The following is a 17,028-nucleotide window of genomic DNA, read 5'->3' on the forward strand; positions in this document are numbered from 1 at the left end:
CTTTCCCTCCTTTCCTGGCTTCTCCTCAAGTCTAAATGTTTTGAGGCACATTCTTTGACATTCTCTATTCTAGACTTAGCACTCATGTCTCATGACTTTTTTTTTTTTTTTTAAGATTTTATTTATTTGACAGAGAGACAGCGAGAGAAGGAACACCAGCAGGGGGAGTGGGAGAGGGAGAAGCTGGCTTCCCGCGGAGCAGGGAGCCCGATGCGGGGCTCGATGCGGGGCTCGATCCCAGGACCCCAGGATCATGACCTGAGCCGAAGGCAGACGCTTAACGACTGAGCCACCCAGGCGCCCTGTCTCATGACTTTAAATACCATCCATAACTGATGAAGACCCCCAAATTTCTCTCTCTTTTTAAAGATTTTATCTGTTTATTTGACAGAGAGAGACACAGAGAGAAAACACAAGCAGGAGGAGTGGGAGAGGGAGAAGCAGGCTTCCTGCCAAGCAGAGAGCCTGATGTGGGGCTTGATCCCAGGACCCCAGGACCATGACCCGAGCCGAAGGCAGACGCTTAACAACTGAGCCACCCAGGCGCCCCCCAAATTTCTCTTCTTGACCCCAACTTCTGCCGTAAGCTCCAGGCTCACAAATCCAACTTCTTATTGGACGTCCTGAGATCTCTAATAAATATCTCAAATTAATATGTATAAAACCGAGCTCTTGTTTTTACTCCTTAACCCTGTGTCTCTTCCAGGTTTCCCATCAAAAAATCATACCACCTTTCATTAAGTTACTTGGGCCCAAACTGAAAGGTCATTCTCTTTCTTCATTCCCCCTCATCAGCAAGCCATGTCTACTTTATTTATTCAAAAAATATATTTATTGGGCGCCTGGGTGGCTCAGTCGGTTAAGCGACTGCCTTCGGCTCAGGTCATGATCCTGGAGTCCCGGGATCGAGTCCGGCATCGGGCTCCCTGCTCAGCGGGGAGTCTGCTTCTCCCTCTGACCCTCTTCCCTCTCGTGCTCTTTATCTCTCATTCTCTCTCTCTCAAATAAATAAATAAAATCTTTAAAAAATATATATTTATTAAGCAAAGAGAAGACACGACACTCTTGAGATATCTCCCCAACCCCCTCTGGCCAACCCTCCCCCCTCTCCTTGTTTCATCCTCGTTCTTGCTTGGCCACCAAATGTCAGCCATCCTCCAGGCTGTTCTGGGCCCTCTCTTCCCACTTGACATTCTCCTCTCAGGTGACTTTAGCAACGGATTCCTCAGAGAGTTCTACCCAACCACCACATCTTAAGTAGCCCCCAACCATTATTCTCTATACAGTACCTCATTTATTTCCTTAATATCATTAATCACAACCTGTAATTATTCATGTGTTCACTTTTGAGAAAAACAGCCCCTGACAACTGGGAATTGGCCTGATTCTAACAGCTTGGCCATGGTGCTCAGGTTGAACATAATCTCACAGAACACCAATGTCAGACAAGGCTACTGTGACTGTCATGAAGACAAAGTTCATAATCTTCTCTAAGCACAAAGATAAGGTCACTCTGCAAACACCATAAATATTAAACAGCCCCCTCTCCACTAAAATGGTGGCTTTTTTTGACCAGCTACACTTTTAGCCATGTTTCATTCCTCTCTCCTTCTATATGAGATTAAGATGTGCAATTGTAATTGCCCTCACTTTCTGATAGCACCCAACCCAGAACAATTTCACTTCCCTGAACCTTCCCCCCAAATCACCTAGCACAAACACTAGTCCTGTCATTCCTAACCTCTTCTAGTGAGATAACCTTTGCAGAATTAGTATACCCAGTTGCTTGACTATGGGTGTGTTCTTGGTGGTCTTTGGCTGGAGGGCATTGACACTTTTAGTCTTATTCTCTACTGCATCCTGAAATTTTAGCAGAGGGGCTGATAAAGGATGTTCATCCTGAAAGTCCAGTATTTTGCTTAGCACATAGCTGCTTTAATAAAGATCACTTATCCAAGCTTCAGTGGCAGCTACAAAGGCTAGTTATTACGGTCAGTGGCATAAAGTTGAAGAGCTGTATTAGCTTTGAGGAAATCTCCTCCAAGACAGCTGGTGTCCTCTGCCCTTCCTGGTCCATATTGAGAATTGGAACATGGATAAGCTATCTTTACTTCCCAAACCATGAATAGGAGGATCTGACCCCAGTAATTGTGGAGCTGAAACCTGGGGGGAGGGGTTCTGAATACCTGAGGTGGTGGCCTGATACCTTGGGCTGTCTACCTCTTGAACTGTACAAAATAAACTTATATTTTGCTTTAAGACTACCTTTGGTTTCTGTTACAATTGAACGTAAAAGCTGATAAACTGGGTCATAGTAGGTACTTAATATTTAGTGTGAAACCATGCTCATGGTTTAACTACCACCTATATTGTAAAACACTCAGATATGCATTAGACATTTGTCTCTAGTTTTAATATGAATACCAAACCTGTATACCCACCTATTTTCTCTCTCCTACCAGAGATCTTAAAAGGCAGCTCAAACTCAGTAATTCCAAATTCCTAGCATTCTGTTTTCTCCCTTTCTTTTTAAATGGTAGTTATGTAAGCCAGAACTACCCTGATAAACCTAAAATACTTTCATTTTGATCTCTTTTCAAATACCTACTTTTCTCCTGTTCTACTACCCAGTCTATACCATCATAACTCACCTGGACTACCTAAGTTACCTTTGAAGGCACTTCCAAACCTGGTCAGCTCCATACAGAGTCAATCTTGTTGAAAACAAATCTAATCCTTATCAACCTGCCTAAGATCCTTCAAAGGCTTTGGTATTAAGAAAAAGACCCAAATCTTTATGTTCTGCAAGGCCCTGAGTGGTTTCGCTCTTCTTCCTTCTGCCTTGTCTCCTATTCTTCCCATCTCTTAGCAAACACCTTTGCTTGGACTTTGCTCTTCCACCTCAGGCCTCCTGCTTCTCTGTCAGAGCTTGTCTCAGACGTCACCTTCCTAGTCTCCCTTTATTACAGACTCCCTTTTCATTGTCTCACTTTTGACAGGTGTGACCTTACACATATTCGTGATTTTTTTGATAAACGTATCTCCCCTGTAGATTTAAATTCATTGGTTTTAGTTCTGTTATTTCTAGTGTCAGGCCCGCAGTCAAATCTACAAATATTTGTTGAAAGGCCGTTTTAGCCATTACAACTCTAAAAACATCAAACCTACAAAGATGGGTAGAATATTAAAAAATTACTCCATGGATAGTTGGCCTTTCCTTTCTCCTCTAAAACCTTACCCTTGAACGTCATGCAGCCTGGTGTGTTTTATGCTTATAGGTTAATGGGACCTCGCTTGTTCCTTCGGACTGAAAGAAACTCAAGCTTTTCCCTTCTCCATCACCACCGTGTATGAACAAATGGAAGAATAAAGTGACTACAAGAAGAACAGCCTTATCTGCACCTCCAGAGATGACTGGAACACAGGGATTGAAGAAAATGCTTGTTTCCACTGCATTTATTACTAATATAAAAAAATGTTAAAAAGAAAAAAAAATTCATTCTCAGTTCTCCAACGGCTCTCATCCTTCCATCTTGCCCACACAACTCCTGACCCATTTCCTCAGGGCCAGTTCAAAACCGAACCTGTTCACTGCCGTTTTCACAGAAAACAACCAGTGCCAGGGATGTAGGGAAGAAGCTTAGATGAGGGCGACAGTACTGTCCAGGTTCCACCCAAAGGTAGGCCGGGTGGAGATTCACAGAATTCAGACGAAAGGGCTGGTCGCCTCACGATGACGTACTCTAACTAAAGTGGGCTGGAGAGCAAATAGGGTAGCCCGTCAGAGGCTTCAGAGGACATCTCATGGGCTTGTGTCAAACCCAGAAAAACCGACACCAGGAGAATGGGGAGACCAGGGAGGCAGTCTTGTGGAAAGTTTCACATTTCTCCCATGTTGGGAGGTGTGGAAAGTCTAGAGGGCACCAAGAGCCTCACTCATTTTGGCAGAAAAACTTACTCTAGTGTTGGGAAGTCACAAAGATGCCACGGACACTGAGAAAGGCTATGTACGAGGGGATGCACAGTTTCACAAAGCACAGTGATCACAGACCAGAGCGGTGGGGATCATGCTACTGACGTAGAAACTACAAAATCCAAAAGCAGGGAGAGTGGCCTTTCAGGGAGTAACTCTGCACCAGTCATCCATACTTGACCCCAGGTCAACCTGGTGAGTTTCACAGAGCAACTGGCAACTTTGGGGGTAGGGGCTGTCACATAAAAAGGACTTAAAACAAGCAGCTAGAAGAAGGGAATGGTAGGAAACTGCTCCAGGGCTCTCAGGAATCGAGGGCAGTACCGGGGGCTGGGTGGACAGATGCACAAGAAACAGCACCAAAGAGGTTTCCTGTTCAGCAGTCAGTTGGCGAGGGGGAAGAGGATCCAGGAGGCAGTTGAAGGGAGCAAAGATGGGGTCCTGAAGGCGTGTCTCTGGAGGCTGGATCAGAAGAAAGCCCACACACTGGGTATCAATGATGAAACACAGCTCTGGACCCCAAATTGGGGAGGTGGCGGATGGGGGTGGGTGTCACTGACTGAGGGTGGTGGGTGGAACAGCCTCACAGTAGCCATCACAGGGCCACAGGGAAACATATGGCCGCTAGGTCAGAGGGCTCCTTCCAGTCTCGATGGGAAGGCACAGTCTCACAGAGGCGGTCCATTGACGCCTGGGTGGTAGAAGGCACAGAGGTCCTCATATCGACAGTGGCCCTTTTTGGCAAAGTGTCGGCAGACAGGGCGGTTGGATTTGTCTGTAAACAAGTGAAAATTGGTATATTTAAAATATAAGAAAGGAAACACGTAACAAAAAGCAGAGATAGAGAGGGCAGTCAGATTTTCTACTCCCTACCATTTCCAGACATTTTAGAATGGTAGAGTCACAGGCATTCTGGGAGTGATGGGTATTAAATGTGTATAGGCATTAAAAAATGGACCTCACCTTCCACAACTTGGGGGCCATCCTTGGGCGGGCAGGTATTTTTGATAAGAGACCAACTTTTGAGCCTTCGAGGATTTCTCTGCTCTTTGTGAAAGCCTCCCCTGGAAGGACCCCCATGGCCTGGTCCAGGAAAAGGAGGTTCAGTATTGGCTCCCCACCAACCACGACCATATGGGCCACACCTGGGGCCTAGGCCTCCCCGAATTGGGCCTCTGCCCCGGGGAGGAGGTGGGAGACTCAGCAGTGGTGGAATCATTGGTCCCCTTGATCCTGGAGGACCTCTGTGAAGAGCTGGAGAGAAGGAGAGAGACAGACAGACATGGAAAGGTGATCAGTGGCCAGTTTAATCCGGATAAGGAAGCCCTGTGTTGTTTTTTTACTTTTTATTGAAGTACAATATACATACAGAAAAATACACCAGTTTTAAGTGTACAACTCAATTACCGTCAAAGTAAACACACCTGTGTTTTTACCACCCAGGTGAAAGGATAGAGCCTTCTTAGCACTCGCAATTCCTCCCCCCTCTTTGTGCCCCTCCTACCCCACTATTCCACCCTCCTCCCCAAAGGTAACCACTATCCTGACTTCTAGCACCATAGGTTAGTTTTTGCCTGTTTTTGAACTTCGCATAAATGGAATCATACAGTCTGCATTCTTTTCTGTCTGGCTCCTTTCGCTCAACATCGTGTTTGTGAGATTCATCCAGGTTGCCTGTAGCAGGAGTTCGTTCATTTTCATTGCAGTGTAGTATCCCATTGCATGCACACACAACAACTTATTTATCCATTCTACTGATGGTGGACATGTGGGTGGATTCCAGTTTGGGGCTATAACGAAAAATGCTGCTATGAACATTTTTATACATGTCTTTGTTACACATATGTATGCATTTCTGTTGAGTATAAACGTAGTAGAGGTATTGTTGGGTCCTAGGGTATATGTATGCTAAAGTTTAATGAAGTCAAACTTTTTTAAAGTGGCTGTACCAATTTACACTCCCACCGGCAACTGTTCCATAGCTTTGACAACACTTAGTATTGTCAATTTTTTTCATTTTTGCCATTCTGGAGAGGTTTTTTTTTTTTTTTAAATTGGGGAACATGTAACGTTAAATTTGTACATGTAATATAACGTAAAATCTGCTGTTTTGTTTTTTTTTAAAGCAAACTTTATGCCCAACGTGGGGCTCGACCTCACAACCCTGAGATCGAGAGTGGCATGCTCTACCGACTGAGCCAGCCAGGTGCCAAAGATTTGCCATCTTAACTATTTTTAAATGCATGTTTTAGTAGTGTGAAGTAAATTCTCATTGCTGTGCAACAGATCTTTAGAACTTTTCCATCTTGCAAAACTGCAACTCTATAGCTACTAAACAACTCCCCTTTTCCCCCTCCACCCAGCTCCTGGTAACCACCATTCTACTTTGCTTCTATGAATTTGACTACTTTAAGTACCTCATAAGTGGAATTATACATTTGCCTTTTTTTGATTGGCTTGTTTCATTTAGCAAGATGGCTTGAAGGTTCGCCCATGCTGTAGCATGTGACAAGATTCCGTTCCTTTTGGGGGTTGTATAATACTCCGTTGTATGAATATATATTTTGTTTATTCATCTGTCAATGAACATCTGGGTTGATTCCAGCTCTTAGCTATTGTAAATAGTGCTGTTATGAACACGAGTGTGCAAATAACTCTTCAAGATCCTGCTTTCCATTCTTTTGGATATATACCCAGAAGTGGGAATGCTGGATCACGTGGTAGTTCTATTTCTAATTTTTTTTGAGGAAACTCCGTAGTGTTTTCTATAGAATCGCTCCATTTTACAATCTCACCAACATGCACAAGGGTCTTAAGTGTTGTGTTTTCATCTTGCGATTATTTAACAACTAAAGATACTGAGTTTTGTTCACATGTTCTTGATCATTTAGAGCTCAGTTTTTGAGAGAGTTCTGATACTTTGCCCATTTTTCTAACAGGTTGTCTAAAAGAGTCCTGTGTATATCCTAGATACGAGCTGTTTATTGGTTCTATTTATTTCAACTATTTTCTACTCTATGGCTTCCAATTAATTTCTTAATGGTGTCATTTGATTAATAAAAGTTTAATGTAGTTCAGTTTATCAATCTTTGTTTCTTGTCTGTTTAGGAACTCCTATCTCCTCCAAGACCATGAAAATATTTTCCTTTACCTTTAACACTTAGATCTACAGTTCACTGAGTTGATGTTTACATACAATATGAATAGGAGGTCAGAATTCATCCCCCCCCCATGAATATCCAATTAATCCAGCATCATTTACTGAAATGACCACTATTTCAGTTCCATCTTCATCATAAATGAGGTGTCTACGTATGTGCAGGCCTGTTACTGGACTTTTTGTACCGGGCTATTGACTTTTAGGTCTGTTCTTGTGCCAATACCACACCATAACTATTATAGTTCTAAATGGTGATATTCAGGGTAAGTCCTCCTACTTCAAGATTGTATTTGCAATGTCTCAGCCTGATCCTTTGCATTTCCGTGTAATAACATAGAATGCTTATTTCCATTATAGGGACTGTAACTGGAAATGCATTGAATCTATAGATCAATTTGGGAATAAGTGACATTTTTACAACATTGAGCTTTCCAATCTGTGAATTTACAACATCTCTCCATTCATTTCTGTACAGAATCCCTGATCTTTTGGTTTTAAGTCCTCCTGGGTTTTAGCCATTCCGTTGCTCCCTTCTCCAGGACCTAATCAAAGAATCAGAGCCCCCTCATCCTCACCTGACTTGGGGTCACCAGGCTTTCCATTGGCCATGGGGGGAGGGCCCAGAAGGCTGGGTGGTCCTAAGAGTAGATATGAAAGTATAGTCATCAGAATGGACTAACGTACCGATGATCCTATGTTTTTCTACTACTCATTTCTTAATTCAATCAGTAAAGCCTGATACATTCTCAGCAGTGTTAACAAGTTCTCAGGCAAATCTCCCTGCCCCTTCTTCAAAAAAGCGATTCGTTTGGGGAAAAAAAAAAAAAAAGATAATGCGGGAAGGGTATCGTTCTCTTTCCCTTACATAGTTGCTACCCAAAACATCCCAGGTGATTCCACAAGTAATCCAATCCCTCTCTTTAACTGTTGGCCAATCAGAACGATCCCCCCCGCCCCAGAGTAGTTTAGAGAAGGCAGCACTTCTACCTTCCCTGTGCAAGTCTGGTAACAAAGTGTTATCCTAGTCATCGCAATCTGCAACCTCTCTAGGGCCCCCTCTCCCTTGCCGTTCTGCGACTGCGCACACGAGCTCTTTATCCTCTCCTCCCCTGCCTTCTTCAGAAAGGTTAGAGGCTGGACCGAAGTTGAGGGGTCAAGGAAGAGAACTCGCTCAGGGTTCCACACCGGACAGCCTCCTATCCCCGCCCCAGCGCTTGCGCCCTTCCTCCTTCCGTTAGAGCCCCCTCCCCCGCACCTTTTCCAGACCTTAACCCCTCGCCTCGACCAGCTGACAGGCATGTGCACACCCCTCCCGGGCTCCTCACCGATAGGACTCCCATCCTCCTCGTCTCCAATCTCCTCCCGCTCTGGCAGCGGGGGCTGCTGCGGTGGTGGCGGCTGCTGCTGATTCTGCTTCTTTCGTTTCGGCATCGTGGTTGCGGCAATGGCTGCAGCGGGATTTGGAGGGCAGTGAGGAAGGGGCACGCTGGGATTCTATTTCCGCTTCCGGGAGGTGGATGGAGAGGCTGAGGCTCCCGCCATTTCACTTCCGGAAGGCTCCGAGGCGCTTTTGTGCGGCTCATTCTCTCATAAAACGTCTCCCTCGGTCTCTGCCAGGCATAGAGGCAGTCTCAAGCCTTCTTTTTGTTGCGTTCCTATAAATGCCTTGAAAAATTCCTCTCTTCGCCCCTCGCTGAAAAAAACCCCACAACCGGCTCCTCATTGTGTGCCATAGAGTCGATAGGCTCTCGGGCCAGAGGACCTGAGAGAGTTGTCGCCCCTTAAGATCGCCACATCCGGTTCCCGGTTACTATGGTAACGGCTGCAGGCACAACTTCATGCCCTCTGACCTCTCTCCAAAAATCCTTGTCCCACCTGGGTTTCCTTCCTCGCCTGCGCGTGCCCCTATGATCTGTAAACCTGCTCTTTATCGCTCCCACAAGGAATTTGGGTCCCAGGACTCTTCAGACCGCTACCCGCCCCCCAAGACGTCTGACCCCACCCCCAGCGTAGACGAGCAACTGGACTTCATTCCCGGGACGCGCAGTCCCGTCTTTCCATTAAGGTCAAGCCCGGGGTGGGGGTGGGTAGAGTAGGTTCAGCGCATCCACGCTCCTCTTTCTCCCAGGTGGTAGGACCCGCCCTCCGCTCCACCGCCCCCTCCAGGTGAGTGGTAGCTTCCCTCCCAGCGCGCAAGGTAGCGGTGACACACGTCCCCCCTCCTCCGAACGCGAGTTGGTAGCGTCCGTGACGAAGTTAGCTTGATCCTCCCACGCGCGCCTCCTTCCTCGCCGCCGCTGCGCCCTCTCGGTGCCGCTGACTCTCACGTGCGGGTAGCCCACCCCGCATCCTCGTCTTGCCTCGCTCGCGTAAGGAAGTGGCCGTATTTCCTTCGCCTTCACCCAGGCAACGGGGGGCAAATCGGCCAGGCCCGCCCGCTGACGTCACCTCATAGCCCCGCCCCCTCTAGGGTCCCAGGCCCTGGCGGCGGGGGTTGCCCGGGGGGGTGGGGGGGGAGTCAGTTGAGGCGGCGGGAGCTCGGCGGAGGGTGGGCCAGGTGACTGGTCCAGGCCATGCCGAGAAAGAAGCCCTTCAGCGTGAAGCAAAAGAAGAAGCAGTTGCAGGACAAGCGGGAGCGGAAGCGAGGTCAGTGCGGTAGTGAGGGGAGGGGGCGGGGCTCGGGCTCCCGCACCTCTGGAAGGAGGGGTGTGCCCGCCGCATCCCCGCGGGGCGTGGGAGTGGGTGTTGGCAGCGCGCCGAAGATCGCGATTCTCTCTCACCCCAGTCTCCCTGGAAGGGGTGGGAAAGGATGGAGAATTGGGGGAGGGGAATCCCTCCAGCTCGAACGGGGCGCCATCCCCGCAGGTCCCTGGAGGAGGAATGACTCCCCCCCACGCACATCCGGTAGGGTCTTGGGCAGGATGGTGGAAGGATCGGGCCTCAAAAGAAGTGGGGTGGTGTGAGGAGAAGTCACACAGACCGGGGAAGGGGTCTTACGGCCCCTTAGAGCCGTCCCGTAGTGGCGTCACCGCCTCCTCCCCGCAGGGCTCCAAGATGGGCTGCGATCCAGTTCCAACAGCCGCAGCGGGAGCAGGGAGCGGCGGGAGGAGCAGACCGACACCTCGGACGGAGAATCTGTGACCCATCATATCCGCAGGCTCAACCAGCAGCCTTCCCAGGGGCTGGGTCCTCGAAGCTATGACCCAAATCGGTGAGAGCAGGCAGGGGGCGCTGGCTGGGGCATCCCCGCCTACCCGGAAGCGAGAGTGTTGGGGGGAAAAGCTGGCTGCTGCTGGTGGAGGAGGTGGGACTGGTATGCCGAGTCTCCGCAGGCAGCTGGCTCACCGGAGCGGGCCACAATCCTTCCTTCCGGAGGGGCTGGAGAGAGTTCCTGGCTTTTAAAAGGGCGAGGTTTAGGGGAAGGCCGAATGTTGGGGGAGAGGTACTTGAGGGAGAGTCGACTGAGAGGAGACTTGAACAACTCTGGAGAGAAAGCTCTACGAGGTTGTCTGCCCAGGAGGGGAGTTTGTGGCCACGGGATTGCAAGAGATGCTGTGGTCCCTGTCCCATTAGATACCGGCTGCATTTTGAGCGAGATAGCCGGGAGGAGGTGGAAAGGAGAAAGAGGGCAGCCCGCGAGCAAGTGCTACAGCCGGTCAGTGCTGAGCTGCTGGAGCTGGACATCCGGGAGGTCTATCAGCCTGGCTCAGGTGAGAGCTCAACAGCTGGATGTTTGGGAGAGGCAATGGGCTGGGGGAAGGAGGTTGGAAGAGGAAGAGCTGACTGTGAGGGGTGAGAGGTCTGGGATCCACTCTTGAGCCCTGAAACTATTCTCAGACTTACTTGGACTTTTTCTTAACTTCCCAGTCCTGGACTTTCCCCGACGTCCTCCTTGGAGCTATGAGATGTCCAAAGAGCAGCTAATGAGCCAGGAGGAACGGAGCTTCCAGGAGTATCTTGGGAAGATTCATGGGTCTTACACCTCTGAGAAACTCAGCTACTTTGAGCATAATCTGGAGGTGAGAATGGAGTAGGGACAGGAGTCTGGCATAGTGACCCTTGGTCAAATTGGTCTGGGGTCAGTCAGGAGAGGATTTCTGGCCTTAGGTACTCTTCCACTGATCTTGCCTTTTCAGACATGGCGGCAGCTGTGGCGTGTGTTGGAGATGTCTGACATTGTCTTGCTTATCACTGATACCCGACATCCAGTGAGTACTGGGGGTGAGGGTGACAAGGGGGATGGGGGAGGAGGATTCTTGTGGAGTAAAGGGCAGAGGCAGGAGTTGGGAGATGGAGAGGTATCTTTCTTTTCTAGTCTTCTCTACCTCGTAGTGATGTCTGCAGTCAGGAACTCAATACTTTATTCATCAGTGTCGCAGCTTGTCACTCCTGCTCCGGTTAACAGACGCTCTTTTTTACTTCCTTTGGTGAAAAACTGTGTATCCCGTTTTCATTCCACCATAACTAGGCCAGTAGAAAGTTCTAGTGTGGTGCTTCAGGGGATTCTGTGAAGGCAACTGAGGGCTTCCCCCGCCCCACCACATCAGCCTTATGTGGAAGGCTAGGATAGTGGTTAAGGCTCTAAACTTGGCTGCTGGACAACCCTTGTGTTAACCTGGCTGTACCACTCCATTGCTGTCCTCTAGTGGGAGAAAGAGAGGTCTGTGGGGACATTTAGGTTGGAAGTCCTTAACGGCACGTATACATACACTTCTACACACACAGACGGATGTGTGTGCTCATATGCACTCACACAGCCACACATGCTCATCACAAACCTGCAGACACGTACATGTGTGTACATGCATGTATATACGTGTAGATAGTTGTGTGCACACAAAAACAGGTATTAAGTTTTATCCTGACCCCAAGCTTTACACCAGTATACTAGGTATCACTGTTTCCTTGTCTTGTTTTTGGCTCATTTCTATCCCTAATCAGGACCTGTAAGAAGTCCCCCCGAGACAAATGTACAGGTATTGCTTACTGCTACTTTATTTTTCTAGTTCGGTCTTGCTGATTTACCCTTTTGCCCCAGAATCTGCTAACCACCAGAGTCTTGTCTCTGAGTGGTGCCTGGTGAGTGGGGAGCTGGAGGCAGAGAACTCTGGGTTGACCTCTCATTGCTCTCTCCTCTCACCAACCCTATCCCAGGTTGTGAATTTCCCACCAGCACTTTACGAGTATGTGACTGGAGAACTTGGATTGGCCTTGATCTTGGTCCTGAACAAGGTGGATCTAGCCCCACCGGCTCTCGTGGTTGCCTGGAAGCATTATTTTCACCAACACTATCCCCAGCTCCACATAGTCCTTTTTACCTCTTTCCCTCGGGACCCCCGCACCCCACAGGATCCTAGTAGCGGTGAGTGGGCAATGAGGAAGGCAGCATGGGAGAGGTGGGGTGGCAGGGGACAACAGGGAGAACAGAGAGCCTTGACAAAGATCTGACAAAGATCCTTGACAAAGGAGTCCTGATCTTGGGCCTAAGGGTGGTGGGTGAGGTGGGGTGCATAAGCCCATGCACTAACACTTGTGCCCTCTGATCCCAGTGTTGAAGAAGAGTCGGAGGCGGGGGAGAGGATGGACTCGGGCCCTGGGGCCGGAGCAGTTGCTGAGAGCCTGTGAAGCCATCACTGCAGGGAAAGGTATACACTCTTAAGAGGGGAGCTGTGGAAGGATATGGGGGCGACCCAGGGCCTGGAGTCATTTTGCTTACCTTCCCTGAAGTTAGTCCTTTCTATTATGGAGGTAGGTGAGCAGCCAGGGGGAGGGATAGAAGAGGGAGCAAACTGACTTGGCGGCAACAAAGGCAGCAGGTAGGCAGGAGCCCCAGTGGTCTGTTGTCTTCAGTCTTCCCAGTATTTTTCTGAAACTCAAAAACTGACATGATTTCTAGGTGGGGTCAAGTGAAGGCTAGGGACGATCTGTCATGTAGGTTGGCACTCTCCAACTCCAGAGGGTGCCAGTTAGGTCAGCTGTGCCGTACGTAGTCTGTGCAATCATCTGTGGTGGCCCTGGGGAGAACCTTCCTCAGCTTCTCCTTCCCTGACAGTGGACTTGAGCAGCTGGCGGGAGAAGATTGCCCGAGATGTGGCAGGGGCCACGTGGGGAAACGGCTCTGGGGAGGAGGATGAAGAAGAGGATGGACCTGCCGTCCTGGTGGAGCAGCAGACTGACTCAGCAATGGAGCCCGCCGGCCCGACCCGGGAACACTACAAAGATGGGGTGGTGACCATTGGCTGTGTGGGTAAGGAAGTGGTGGCCCATGCATGGCGGCCTCCTCTGAAGTACAGAGTTTCAGAAAAGGAAGGTGTCGGCAATAGTGGAAAGATCCTGGCACCCTTGAGTTAAATTCAGGCTTTTCTTAGCTCTTACTGTTATTTACCCACTCTGAGTCTTAGTTATTTTGATTTTTAGAATGAAGATGCTGACACACAATTAGAAGAACGGATGTGAGGAATGAAGAGACTAGCATAGGAATAGCCTAATGATGACTGACAAATAGTGTTAATAGTAATGATCACAATTGTTACAATTTAATATTTACATGGTGCTTACCAGGTACCAGGCGTTGTTCTAAATGACATCCATCTTAACTGTTCCATGGTATTCGTCAGTTTGTAGTAGAGAAATCACTAAGTCCTAGCAGGAGCTTAGTTAGCATTAGTATCTTTCTGAGACTTACCCTTTAAGTCTGTCATCAAGGAGAATCTTCCCTGAATTAAGAGCCTTGTCTCTGCTCTTGGTGGGGAAGAAAGGAATGTATGATTCGGGCCCAGGGCCTCTTTCCTTTGTTGGTGGCAGAGGTAAGAAGCGACTTGGGCAAAGTTGTGGCATCTTGAGGTGATAGGGGAATCAAATTAAGGAGAGTAGAGTAGTTAGTTGGACTCCTTGGAAACGCTCCTGACTTAGTCTCCTTTTTGTCCTGGGAACAACCTACCTGACTGCTGACGGATGGCACCCTTTCCAGTCCTTTCCTCCTGCTTCTCCCTGGCAAGGGTGGGAGGTGGGGTGTCCACTCTTTTAAGCATCTACAGTAACTTCTCTGTGTTCAGAGTTATGTAAGGGAGAGCATTTTCTGTGGCACAGGCAGTGCTGAGCTTAGATTTACTAATAGTTTTCTGCAAATATTTACTAAGTGCCAGGAGGTGTTCCAGGAGCACATTATGCTGTCATGAAAGTGGCAGGAAAGTCCCTACTATCACAGAGCTTATTGCCTTGGAAGTGAATTGATTCATGATTTGAAATCATATTATTTAGCGGCAACGAAAGGGAGCAGAGAGTGACGCAGAGAGGGGGATTCTCATGGAAAGCCCCCTCTGAGAAAACCTGGGATGTTGAGAGGAAGTAGCCATTTGGAGATAGGGGAAAAGGGCCTTCCAGGCCAAGGGATCAGTAAATGAAAAGATCTTGATGTGGGAGTGAGCTTGGTGATTATGGGACAAGCCAGAGTGTCAGAGCATTGGGAGATGGGAGCCATGGGAATAAGTAAGGTGGAGGAGAGGGGCACGACTTGGGAGTTCATGGTCTGTGAAAGGGGCTGGCTGTAGAGCTGGGTCATGGTAGCTCAGTTGGGTAAGAAGGGAAGTGAGGACAGGAGTCCAGTATGGAATAGTGAAGATTCATTGGAACTGAGGAACAGAATAAGTGAGCTGGAACGATAGGATATCAGGGCAGAGAGTGGTGCTTGCAGTTGAGATTTTGGAGGTGTGAATTGACCAGATCCAGGGTATGACCACGGTAGTGGGTAGTTGGAAATGACTTTTGGAAGATAGATGCTGGCACCGAGAGGCCAAGGTGCTAAACAGGCCACCTGTGCAGATACCAAAGTCACCCAGAGTGATGGAGGGGCTCCTGAAGAGAGTGGCAGTGAGCCTCAGGGTTTTCAGTCTTCTCCGTGGAGAAGTTTCGATGATTATGAGCTGCATGTCTCACTTGTTTTGGGCATTTAGTGTACTGCAGGCAGTGAACCACACAGTCATCTTTAATCCTGACCACTTTGAGCTTGAAGGTATCTGCACTTGTAAAATGAGGAACCAGAGGCTCAGAAAATGAATTGCTTTGAGGTTACAAAACTGATAAGTGGAGAGGCCAGGATTCAGCCCTGGCGGCCCAGAGTCTGATTTGAAATTTGCACGGTTATATTGCTTCCTTAATTTCTGTGCTTTACTTCCCTTTTTATCTATGGCTACAGCACTGCATCCTGCCTGTCGCAGAGTAGGGAACTGTCTGATGTTAGTTTTTCTTGCCTTCCTTAGGTTTCCCCAATGTGGGCAAGTCTTCTCTGATCAACGGGCTGGTGGGCAGGAAGGTTGTGAGTGTCTCCAGAACTCCCGGCCACACCAGATATTTTCAGACCTACTTTCTCACCCCCTCTGTGAAGCTCTGTGACTGCCCTGGCCTCATATTCCCATCCCTTCTGCCCAGGCAGTTACAGGTATGCAGGTGGGGTGGGGGGGAGGTGGGCAGGGAGGGAGAGGAGGCAGGAGGTCAGGAACAGACCGAGCATTTTGTTTCCCCTCAGGTTCTGGCAGGGATCTACCCCATTGCCCAAATCCAGGAGCCATACACTGCCGTGGGCTACCTGGCCACTCGAATCCCTGTGCAGGTCCTGCTCCACCTGCGCCACCCAGAGGCCAAGGATCCCTCAGCGGAACACCCCTGGTGTGCCTGGGACATCTGTGAAGGTGGGCTCCATGTCCCTGGTTTCTCCTCCCCTTACCCTGAACCCTGCCATATCTCCTCACCTCTCCTCAGAGCTTCTGCCATTGATGAAGCACCTGGCTACTCATGCCTGGATTTCTGTCGTGGGGCCTGCAAGATCAGTGGCCTGGGGTGTTCTGGAGAAAACTGGAAGGGCTGTGGTATGGGAATGGGGTGGTGGTGGTGACTGGGCCCAGTTAATGGCTTCCCTCTGCACTATTCTCTTCTCTCTCTCCAGCCTGGGCAGAGAAGCGTGGTTATAAGACAGCTAAGGCAGCGCGGAACGATGTGTACAGAGCAGCCAATAGCCTCCTACGGCTGGCAGTGGACGGGCGCCTCAGCCTGTGTTTTCATCCCCCGGGCTACAGTGAACAGAAAGGTCAGACAGCCAGTGTTCTTGTGCTGTACTGTAGGCAGAAGGGTGTGGGCTTTGTGGCCACACAGAACAAGGGTCAGGCCTGGGTTCTGTACCCGTCGGCCCGCCCTGTGTTCCTAAGCGTCTTTGAGACAGTTTCCTGATCTGCAAAGGCAGGGTGGGAGTTGCCCCCTGGCCAGGCGGCGGTGCAGAGCTCGGGTAGGCGGAGCTGCTGTTCAGTGCCCGGCACCTGGGAGTCTGAGTGAATGAACGGGCGGATGCTGGCAGCTGCAAGACCAATTGTCACTTCTTAGTCTTTGCCTCTTCCCCACCTTTCTTTGGCTGTAGTTCTTTGCTTAAAACTTTCCTTTCTTGTTTCGGTTCCCCAGGCACCTGGGAGTCCCATCCGGAGACCACAGAGCTGGTGGTTTTGCAGGGCAGGGTGGGGCCAGCAGGTGACGAGGAGGAGGAGGAAGAAGAAGAGCTGAGCAGCTCCTGTGAGGAGGAGGGAGAGGAGGACCGGGATGCGGACGAGGAGGGGGAAGGGGATGAGGACACCCCAACTTCAGCTCCAGGGTCCGGCCTGGCTGCCCGAAACCCTTACGCCCTACTGGGAGAGGACGAGTGCTGAGTCCCTGCCCTGCTCCACCTGCTCCCCCCAGCGTCTCTGCTTCTGGACTGACCTGGGGGTACCTCCCCTCTGCTGCCCCAGTTGTGAATAAAGATTGTCTGCTTTGTAGCCCCTTCCCCGAATGGACTGAGGTGAGAGCGGCTGTTTTAGCCACCAGCTGCAGGAGGCCTCTCTCCTCTCCTCCTTTCTTTCCCCTCTTGGGGAAG

At 49.4% G+C, this 17,028-nt stretch overlaps 2 protein-coding genes across 3 annotated transcripts; one reads left to right on the plus strand and one right to left on the minus strand.

Moving 5' to 3' along the window:
* Positions 1-3,428: 3,428 nt before the first annotated feature.
* On the minus strand, positions 3,429-9,285 carry PRR3 (proline rich 3). Of its 2 annotated transcripts, XM_028091086.2 has the most exons (5): positions 8,459-9,285; positions 7,709-7,771; positions 5,581-5,763; positions 4,937-5,227; positions 3,429-4,748 (listed from the first exon to the last, which is right to left on the minus strand). In XM_028091086.2, the coding sequence occupies exons 1-5, from the start codon at positions 8,562-8,564 to the stop codon at positions 4,642-4,644; spliced, it is 750 nt and encodes a 249-aa protein (XP_027946887.1). In that variant the 5' UTR covers positions 8,565-9,285; the 3' UTR covers positions 3,429-4,641. The 2 variants fall into 2 exon arrangements, with proteins under 2 accessions (XP_027946887.1, XP_027946888.1); XM_028091087.2 differs by lacking the exon at positions 5,581-5,763 and having other exon boundaries at positions 8,459-8,637.
* Positions 9,286-9,650: 365 nt separating this feature from the next.
* GNL1 (G protein nucleolar 1) lies at positions 9,651-16,930 on the plus strand. Its single transcript, XM_028091084.2, has 12 exons — positions 9,651-9,779; positions 10,179-10,344; positions 10,707-10,843; positions 11,001-11,152; positions 11,270-11,341; positions 12,288-12,495; positions 12,683-12,778; positions 13,186-13,380; positions 15,392-15,570; positions 15,658-15,820; positions 16,075-16,215; positions 16,581-16,930. The coding sequence occupies exons 1-12, from the start codon at positions 9,707-9,709 to the stop codon at positions 16,820-16,822; spliced, it is 1,824 nt and encodes a 607-aa protein (XP_027946885.1). The 5' UTR covers positions 9,651-9,706; the 3' UTR covers positions 16,823-16,930.
* Positions 16,931-17,028: the final 98 nt, after the last annotated feature.

The sequence above is a fragment of the Eumetopias jubatus genome, unplaced genomic scaffold (genome assembly GCF_037043125.1).
Source record: "Eumetopias jubatus isolate StellerSeaLion01/CBP00866 unplaced genomic scaffold, mEumJub1_p1.0 scaffold_6, whole genome shotgun sequence".
NCBI lineage: Eukaryota > Metazoa > Chordata > Mammalia > Carnivora > Otariidae > Eumetopias > Eumetopias jubatus.

Excerpts from the sequence above, each read along its gene's own strand:
- PRR3 (XM_028091086.2), bottom strand. The coding sequence starts at position 8,564 with ATGCCGAAACGAAAGAAGCAGAATCAGCAGCAGCCGCCACCACCGCAG. Across the intron at positions 7,772-8,458 it reads GGAGGATGGGAGTCCTATCG|GACCACCCAGCCTTCTGGGC; the intron begins GTGAGGAGCCCG and ends ATCTACTCTTAG. Across the intron at positions 4,749-4,936 it reads TGGCCCCCAAGTTGTGGAAG|ACAAATCCAACCGCCCTGTC; the intron begins GTGAGGTCCATT and ends ACTTGTTTACAG.
- GNL1 (XM_028091084.2), top strand. The coding sequence starts at position 9,707 with ATGCCGAGAAAGAAGCCCTTCAGCGTGAAGCAAAAGAAGAAGCAGTTG. Across the intron at positions 12,496-12,682 it reads CCCACAGGATCCTAGTAGCG|TGTTGAAGAAGAGTCGGAGG; the intron begins GTGAGTGGGCAA and ends CTCTGATCCCAG. Across the intron at positions 15,821-16,074 it reads TGCCTGGGACATCTGTGAAG|CCTGGGCAGAGAAGCGTGGT; the intron begins GTGGGCTCCATG and ends CTCTCTCTCCAG.